General features: G+C 37.2%; 1 protein-coding gene across 1 annotated transcript; it reads left to right on the forward strand.

Annotated features, from left to right (window-relative positions):
• Positions 1 to 4,222: 4,222 nt before the first annotated feature.
• Positions 4,223 to 5,194, forward strand: LOC133062843 (olfactory receptor 2T8-like). Its single transcript, XM_061152208.1, has one exon. The coding sequence runs from the start codon at positions 4,262 to 4,264 to the stop codon at positions 5,192 to 5,194; it is 933 nt and encodes a 310-aa protein (XP_061008191.1). The 5' UTR covers positions 4,223 to 4,261.
• The last annotated feature ends 5,140 nt before the right edge of the window (positions 5,195 to 10,334 follow it).

Genomic DNA, 10,334 nt, shown 5'->3' on the forward strand with positions numbered 1-10,334 from the left:
TTCTACATTTGATTTGGCTGTTGTTATTTTATTTTTTACAGACTAGATTAATAAATCCTCTCTCTCAACATTCTGGGGGGAAAATTTACAGTCTTAATGTTAAGTGAAGGCAACAAGGATTAGAAAAACATAGAAAAAGATCATAGGCAATTTTAAATATTCTGTGATTACTCTATGAGAAAATAAGAGAGGTTATACTTGTGCCTTCTGATTCTATAGTAAAAAGTGATGTGTTTGTGATTTAAAGTAAAAATATTATAATTTTAGCTCCATTCTAAATCTAAGACTATAAAGACAGAAGAAATGACAAAATTTCTAGCATCCTAAAACCATGTGACAAAAGAAGAAAGCATTTATTTTAGAATATAAGTATTTTTATTCCTACACTAGGCAGAAGTAAGCTTTTATACTTGCACTTAATATCATTGTAAATATTTTATTTGCAAGATGAGTTAAGTCCTCATTTAAAATTTCACCACATTTTGATTCCATAGTCAATTTTGTTAAAAATTATCCTTCAGAATGCCCCTTGCATAGGAGCATTCTGGGGACTTCCCTGGTGGGTCAGCTGGTAAAGAACCAGCCTGCCAATGCAGGAGAGGCAAGAGATGAGGGTTTGATCCTTGGGTCAGGAGAATGCCCTGGAGTAGGAAATGACAATCCATTCCAGTATTCTTGCCTGAAAAATCCCAAGGACAGAGGAGCCTGATGGGCTACAGTCCACAGGGTCTCAGAGTCAGACTAGACTGCACTACACTCCACGCGTGTCACAAGTGTTTTAAATAGTGGCAAATAATTTCATTTAGTAATGTGAAAACATAGGAATTTTAATTAAACAAATAATAAAACATTATCACATCTTAGGAAGGAAAAGTATTTGCTACTCATTTTATTTAATTGACACAGTTAGTTGACATTTACCTTCCCATAAAATCATCTGAACACTATTATCATGCTGACTGATCATTTATATTCATAATGACTGCTTGTGTTTATACTTATTAAACCTAAAAATAAAATGCATAGCTATATCACTTATGTCCATTGTAAAGTTAGGAGTTAATGATCTCATATTTGATGATGTATTTCAATACAAGTGGCATCATTGTAAGAAAATGTGCTTTGTAAAATGAAAATTCATGTAAGCTATACTTATTATTTAAAAACATAAAAACCTTTCTTGAATGATATAAGCAAAAATCAAGCACAAAGTTTAAAATATTCATACTGTATATATTTATCTTTACAAAATAAAAATAATTACCATGTGTGAGAGCTTCACTGTTGGCTCAGCTGGTAAAGAACCTTCCTGCCAAAGCAGGAGATGCAAGAGACCTGGATTTGATCCCAGGGTCAAGAAGATCCCCTGGAGATGGAAATGGCAATCCACTCCAGTATTCTTGACTGGAAAATTTCACGGACAGAGGACCTGGTGAGCTACAGTTCATGGGGGCACAAAGAATCGGATACAACTGAACATGCACGGACATACGCATGTATTAATAAAAAAATCCCATCAAGTTAATTGATACCTATATACAAAAATGGAGGGGAAGCAACACAAATGTCCATAAATGGAAATGAGTTTATAAATAAAATGTAGTACAGGCTTACAAAGGAACATTGTTCATTCTTACAATGGAATGAAATTCTGACCCACGTTCAGTTCAGTTCAGTTCAGTTCAGTCGCTCAGTCGTGTCCGACTCTTTGCAACCCCACAGAATGCAGCATGCCAGGCTTCCCTGTCCATTGCCAACACCTGGAGTTTACCCAAACTCATGTCCATTGGGTCCGTGATGCCATCCAACCATCTCATCCTCTGCCATCCCCTTCACCTCCTGCCCTCTATCTTTCCCAGCATCAGGGTCTTTTCAAGTGAGTCAGCTCTTTGCATCAGGTAGCCAAAGTATTGGAGTTTCAGCTTCAGCATCAGTTCTTCCAATGTATATTCAGGACTGATTTCCTTTAGGATGGACTGGTTGGATCTCATTGCAGTCCAAGGGACTCTCAAGAGTCTTCTCCAACGCCACAGTTCAAAAGCATCAGTTCTTCACCACTCAGTTTTCTTTATAGTCTAACTCTCCCATCCAAATATGACTACTGGAAAAACCATATTCTCGACTAGATGGAACTTTGTTGGCAAAGTAATGTCTCTGCTTTTTAATATGCTGTCTAGGTTGGTCATAACTTTCCTTCCAAGGACTAAGTGTCTTTTTAATTTCATGGCTGCAGTCACTATCTGCAGTGATTTTGGAGCCCTCCAAAAATAAAGTCATCCACTGTTTCCACTGTTTCCCCATCTATTTGCCATGAAGTGATGGGATCGGATTCCATGATCTTAATTTTCTGAATGTTGAGCTTTAAGCCAACTTTTTCACTGTCCTCTTTCACTTTCATCAAGAGGCTCTTTAGTTCTTCACTTTCTGCCATAAGGATGATGTCATCTGCATATCTGAGGTTGTTGATATTTCTCCTGGCAATCTTGATTCCAGCTTGTGCTTCATGCAGACCAGACTTTTTCATGATTCACTCTGCATATAAGTTAAATAAGCAGGGTGACAATATGCAACCTTGATGTACTCTTTTCCCTCTTTGGAACCAGTCTGTTGTTCCATGTGCAGTACTAACTGTGGCTTCCTGACCTGCATACAGATTTCTCAAGAGGCAGGTCAGGTGGTCTGCTCTTCCCATCTCTTGAATAATTTTCCACAGTTTATTATGATCCACACAGTCATGTTACAGCATGGACAAACTGTGAGGGTAATATGATAAGGGAAATAAGATAATCAAAAAAGCAAACAAAAATAATACTGTATGATTTATCTATTATTCCTAGAATAGTCAAATTTATAGAGATAGAAAGTAGACCAGTGATTTCCGGGAACTGTTGAGAAGGGGAATTGGATAATTACTGTTTAATTGTTAATAGTTTCAGTTGGAAGTGATGAGGAGTCTGGGGATTAATATTGGTGATGGATTCACAACAGTATGGAAATACTTAATTCCACTGTATTAACAGTATACTTAAGTTAATTTTAGAAACTTGCCAAACACCCTAAAGTCACTGAGCTACCCATTAAATTGTAAAAACTTTTAAAGTTCTATCAACCTTCAACAATGAAAGTAATGGAAACAATGGAAAATAAGGCTTCAACTCAAAAACATAAGTTAGGATGGTTTGAGGTCCTTCAGAAGAATGATAGTGAGGGCTATAATTAGGATTGCATATAGTTATTAGTGGCTCAGACTGATTATTAGAGATATGACAGTGTGCAGATCACCAAGCTTTGGAAAATGAATTACGTTTGAGAGATAGAAATTGTATTTCCATGATATTTAACTTTAAAACAACCTGCTAAAACCCTTCAGTGTAATGCTGCCAGTACAATGATGATACTCAAGCAACAGCATGAAGGATTGAATGAGCCATTTGCAATACCTTTCTCCTTCTTAACTGCAGTCTAGTATGGGATGGATGTGAAAAGTGGGGTAAAAGGAGTAACCATGGAAGAAGTGGACTCCTGCCATGTAACTTCATCAAGTCACAGCTTATCTTTGAAGCTGAATTAGCATCCTTACTCCTGCAGTTATTGTTGCATTTATTCAACTAGCTATTAATAGAATAGTTTTGGTTCCAGGATTTCAGAGATAGAAATGCTTTTAAGGACATAGATCTTCCTGAAACTGAAGGATAAATTAATTTAGCTCTGTGTTTACATAAAAACATGAGTTTGAGCAAGCTCTGGGAGTTGATGATTGACAGGGAAGCCTGGCATGCTGCAGTCCATTGGGTGGCAAAGAGTCAGACATGACTGAGTGACTGAACTTACATAGAGAAATAAGAAATTTTATTTATTTATTTTTCTTTATTCAGTAAAGTTTGTGTTTCTGTGACTTTGCAGGTAAAACTTCTCCCTATGCAAAATGCCCTTTCAGTTTTCAAAGTTTGCATTTAGTATTATAGGGTTACTTTGGGGGGAAATATTGTAAGAAGGTCATTATTGATTTCAATGTATAGCTTGGCAAATTTGAAGTAAATGCACTAACAATTGCAAATTATGTTTCCATTTTCAGACTCAGTTCTTCCATGACCTAGGCATAAAAATATAAGTATTTTTATTTTGAAAGTAAAAATGCCTTTAAAGTTTAACCAGTATCAAAAATTATTGGACTTTAGTGTGCTTCAATAGATTTTAATATATTATTTATATGTAATTATCATCTATTTCTCCATTTGCAGCATCACTCTTGTTTGAAATCATGGAAAACTGGAATATCACTGCAGATTTCATTCTCCTAGGTCTCTTTAACCACACTGGAGCCCACCGATTTCTCTTTGTGTTGGTTCTTATAATTGCCTTCACTTCCCTAGTTGGCAATGCCCTCATGCTTCTCCTGATTCTCCTGGACCCCCGACTCCACAGGCCCATGTACTTCCTACTGAGCCAACTCTCCCTCATGGACCTGATGCTGATTTCCACCATTGTGCCCAAATTGGCTGTTGACTATTTGACCGGCAGGAAGTTTATCTCCCCTGCTGGCTGTGGGTTCCAGATCTTCTTCTTTGTCACTTTAGGAGGGGGTGAGTGCTTCCTCTTGGCAGCTATGTCCTATGACCGCTATGTTGCTGTTTGTCATCCACTGAGATACCCAGTCCTCATGAGTTGGAAATTATGCCTCAGTATGATTTTGGGATCTTGGTTCCTTGGCACAGCTGATGGGCTCATGCAGGCTGCTGCTACCCTGAATTTCTCATTTTGCAGTGCCCGAGAGATTGATCATTTCTTTTGTGAGGCCCCCACTCTGGTGCGTTTAGCTTGTGCTGACACTTCTGTCTTTGAGTATGTCATGTACATCTGCTGTGTGTTAATGCTCCTGATCCCCATTTTCCTCATCTTGATCTCCTATTGTCTCATCCTTGCTGCTGTTCTCCAGATGCATTCTAATGAAGCCCGCAAGAAGGCATTTGCCACCTGCTCTTCACACCTGTCTGTGGTGGGACTCTTTTTTGGAGCTGGCATTTTTACCTACATGAGACCTAAATCCTACAGGTCAGCTAACTACAGTAAGGTTGTGTCAGTGTACTATACTATCTTCACCCCTGTGCTGAACCCCCTCATCTATAGTCTGAGGAACAGTGAGGTCAAGGGAGCTCTACAAAAGTGTATGGATCGATGTGCTGCCTGTGAATAAGATTACATTGACTTGCCCTAGAGTTCAAAGCTCTGCAAAGTGATTATACAAGATTCTCTTGAGAGAAGTTACATACACATTTTATCTGTAACTGTTACTTCTGTTGTACTTTGAAATGTAGATAGGCATTTAGCTTTAGATTCTTTACTAAACTGTCATCAACAAAGTAGATTACTGGTTATTAAAAATCTGTTGATCACAAATCTTTATTAAAATGTTCCTACACCCCCCCCCACAATAAATATTTGTTGAAAGAATGAGTAGCCAAACATTATTGAAGTTGTTGTTTTTGTTTTTTTTTAATTGCAGTATAACTTATGAACACTAGAATACTCACATGTTTAGGCTAACTTTCAACTAGTTTCAATAGCACATGCACTTATAGCTTACACCCAGTACCAAGAGACGAAACTTTCATGAAACTAGAAATGTCCCTCTTCTCTTCTTCTAGTGAAGTCACTCAACCCAGAGACACATACTGGTCTGACTCGTATCTCTATCAATTAGTTTACTCTATACTAGAATTTAATATCAATGAAACAGTGCAGTAGGTATTTTTCTTATATCTTAATCCTTTCTTTTAACTACTATATTTTTAAATATTCCTATCCAACTTTACACTATCAGCATTTTAGTTTTTTATTTGCTAAGTAGTACTTTCTTATTGGTATATATCACCATTTACTTATGTACTATTTTGTTGATAGAGAACTGGGCTATATTTTCAGTATGGGATTGTTATGACTAAAACTGCTGTTACTCTTTTCTATCTATGACCATATGTTTTCACTTTTGGTAGCTGCATGAATAGCTTTTTAGTAACTTGTTTTTACTGTGGATATTTGATTTTAAACTCTTGCTAGCAGAGCACATGAGAAGCAGTTGCCCCAAATTGGCCACAGTTGGGTATTATTAAAGCTAACCTTTTTGTCTATCTTATTTAATGTAACTCATTTGGTTTTAATTTGTATTTCCCTAATGTGTAATGATGCTACAGACTTTTGCATTAGCTTATTGCCTATTTATATGTCTTCCTTTGTTAATGGTTCATTCAGTCTTTGAAAAAAAAAAAACATTTTGAAATTTCTAAAGGAAACACAACTTTATTGTTTGCTGATAGATGACAAATGATATTTGTAAGAATATTTGGAATTTTTAAATAAAATCATATCACATTTTGGTAGATGGTTAAATGCTATTTGCAATGGATAGATATTTTAGACAATGGTTTTAGTTCTTTTCTATGTATAGGAAGAGGCAAAAATTCAATTCATAAAATTATTTCCTGAAATAAATCTGAGGGCCAGTTCTAACAGTTTTCCACAAGCTCAAGATTCCACATCCTGGTCTTCACCCTGGATTCCTTTCAGGGTGTATTTAGGTCAGCAACTGCAGTGGTTAATGACTCATACAATGGGATGGTGAGAAAATTTCTTCACTTGTAATCTCCTCCCTTTTAGTTTTACTTTTGACCAAATTAGGGAAGGCATTTTTTGACCAGTTTTTCTCACAGTGGTAGGAATGTTTATGCCCAGATTAGCTAAGGATTTTGTTGATAGGTCACTCAATGAGCTATTACTGGACTAGGCTCTTTTAACAGTGTAGCCAAAAGCTTCTGGACTTCTTATTTTCCTTTTACATTATGGTCCAGGAAATGGTTCACTCTGTAGCTTCTTCCCATATTTAGAGTTGCAATATTACAATTGTTGATCTTATACAACCATATATTTGATCAATTGTATCAAGACACTAATTATCATCATTTTTATCAGAGACTTGGCCACAAGATTTGGCAAACAATTGTAATAAAGTAGAATACAAGCAATAGAGCTAGTAAAATTAATAAGGTCATAAAAAAGTACTTACGTTAAGAACTTCCATTAGAGGTGGCCCAGTATCTCCCAGCCATATATTCCACTCTTTTTTGCACCAATCACTGTCTTTAAGGGAAACAATATTTTGGTATTGTACACAACCCCTTCATGGATCACAGCCTTGTTGTGGTAGAAGGGCTTGTGTAATTCAATAAAGCTATGAGTCATGTTATGCAGGGCCACCCAAGGTGAACAGATCATAGTGAGGTTTTCTGACAAAATGTGATCCACTGAAAGAGGAAATGGCACATGACTCCAGTATTCTTGCCTGGAGAACCTCATGAACAGTATGAAAAAGCAAAAAAGATATGACACTGGGTGATGAGCCTCCCAGGTTGGAAGGTGTCCGATAGGCTTCTGGGAAAGAGCAGACACAATTACTAATTATTGATAACTCCAGAAAAAATGAGGTGGCTGGAAGTGACCCTCACTGTGGAGGTGTCTGGTAGTAAAAAGTAAAGCCCAATGCTATAAAGAATAATATTGCACAGGAATCTTGAATGTTAGGTCCATGAATCAAGACAAATTTGATGTGGTCAAGTAGATGGCAAGACTGAACATTGACATATTAGGAATCAGTAAACTAAAATGGACGGGAATGACAAATATAATTCAGATGGCCATTATATCTAATACTGTGGTGGGAATCTGTTAGAAGAAATGGAGTAGCCTTCACAGTCAACAAAGATTCCAAAATGCAGTGACTAAGACTCCACACTCCGAATGCAGAGGACCTGGATTCGATTCCTGCTCAGAGAACTTGATCCCACATGCTGCAACCAAAATTCGCTACTTGGGCACAATCTCAAAAAAATCTTGGTTCATTTCCAAGGCAAACCATTCAGCATCTCAGTAATCCATGGCTACACCCAGCCAACAATGCTAAACAAGCTAGAGTTGACCATTTCCCTGAAGACCTACAAGACCTTCTAAAACTAACACAGTAAAAGACATCCTTTTCATCATAGTGAATTGGAATGCAAAACTAGGAAGTCAGGAGACACCCAGAATAACAGGAAAAGTTGGCATTGGAGAATAAAATGAAGCAGGGCAAAGGTTAACAGAGTTTTGTCAAAGGAACACACTGGCCATAGTCATTGGTCAAGGGAACACACTGGTCATAGTCACTGGTCATTGGATGTGGTAAGGCAGGAGATGGAAAGAGTAAACATTAACATCTTAGGAATCAGTGAACCAAAAAGCATCTATTTCTTTTTCACACTAAAGCCTTTGACTGTGTGGAGTACAACAAACTGTAGAAAACTCTTCAAGAGATGGGAACACCACACCATCTTACCTGTCTCCTATAACCTGTATGCACGTCAAGAAGCAACAGTTAGAACCTTAGGTGGAAAAACTGACTGGTTCAAAATTGATAAAGGAGTATGACAAGGTTGTATATTGTCAATCTGTTTATTTAACTTAAATGTAGAGCATATTATGTGAAATACTGGACTGGATGAGTTACAAGCTAGAATCAAGATTGCCAGGAGAAATAGCAACAATCTCTTATATGCAGAAGATATCACTTTAATGGAAAAAAGCAAAGAGGAACTAAAGAGCCTCTTGATGAATGTCAAAGAGGCAGTGAAGAAGTCAGCTTAAAGCTGAATATTAAAACAACAACAACAACAACAACTGGCATATGACCCAATCACTTCATGAAAATAGAAGGGATAAAGGTGGAAGCAGTGACCGATTTCCTCTTCTTGGGCTCTAAAGTCACTGTGGATGGTGACTGCAGCCATGAAATTAGAAGATAAATGTTTTTTGGAAGGAAAGCTATGACAAACATAGTGTATTAAAAAGCAAAGACATCACTTTTTTGGAAAAGGTACATATAGTCAAGGCTATGATCTTTCCAGTAGTCATGTACGAATGTGAGTTGGATCATAAAAAAAGCAAAGTGTTGAAGAATGGATGCTTTCAAACTGTGGTGCTGGAGAAGATTCTCGAAAGTCCTTTGGAGAGCAAGAGATAAAAACAGTCAATTCTAAAGGAAATCAACCCTGAATACTCATTGGAAGGACTGATGCTGAAACTGCAATATTTTGGTCACCTGATTAAAAGAGCCAATTCATTGGAAAAGACTCTGATGCTGGGAAAGGTTGAAGGCAGAAGGAGAAGACAGTAACAGAGGATGAGACGGTTGGATGGCATCACTGATTCAATGGTCATGAACTTGGGCAAATTGGAAGAGATGGAGAGGGACAGGGAAGCCTGGTATGCTGCAGTCCATGGAGTCATAAAGAGTCAGACATGACTGATGACTGAACAACAACAACATGCACACAAATTGTTGCTATTGAGTTGCTAAGTCATGTCTGACTCTTGTGACTTCAAGGACTGTAGCCTGCCATGCTCCTCTGTCCATGGGATTTCCCAAGCACAAATACCAAAGAGTGGGTTGCCATTTCCTTCTCCAGGGGATCTTCCCCACCCAAGGATTGAAACAATGTCTCCTAAATTGGCAGGTGGATACTTTACCACTGAGCCATCAGGAAAGCCCACACACATATATAGGGACATGAAAACATATAAACAACTATTAACAGACATAAAGGGAGAAATTGATAATAATAGAAGGGAAATCTAACACCCCACTTATATCAGTGAATGAACACCCAGACCAAAAAAATACATATATATATATATATATCAATACATAAACAGTGGTTTTAAATGACACATTAGATCCATTGGACTTAGAAAATTCAAAACAAACAAACAAACAAAAAAAAAAAACAAAGAAAAAACAGCAGAGTACACATTCTCTATGGGCTTCCCTGGTGGCTCCGCTGGTAAAGAATCCACCTGCAATGAGGGAGACCTGGGTTTGATCCCTGGGTTGGGAAGATCCTGTGGAGAAGGGAATGTCTGCCCACTCCAGTATTCTGGCCTGGAGAATTCCATAGACTGCATAGTCCATTGAGTTGCAAAGAGTCAGACACAACTGAGTGACTTTCACTTTCATTTTTTACTTTTCAAAACATCATTTTCAACTGCTAGTGGAAGATTCTCCAGAATAGAATGCAAACTGAGTCACAAAAAATAATCTCAACAAATTTAAAATGATAGAAATTATATCAAGCATTTTTTTTTCTGCTCATGACAGAATAAAACTAGAAGGCAACTGAGTAGGAAAAATGGGAAAAACATAAACATTCAAAGACTAAATAGTTTGCTACTAAAAAGAAACAAAAAAACAATAGGTTAATGAGAAAATCACTGAAATATTTAGAGAATACCTCTAGACAATGTAATAT

This window comes from Dama dama, chromosome 9 (genome assembly GCF_033118175.1).
Source record: "Dama dama isolate Ldn47 chromosome 9, ASM3311817v1, whole genome shotgun sequence".
Lineage (NCBI taxonomy): Eukaryota > Metazoa > Chordata > Mammalia > Artiodactyla > Cervidae > Dama > Dama dama.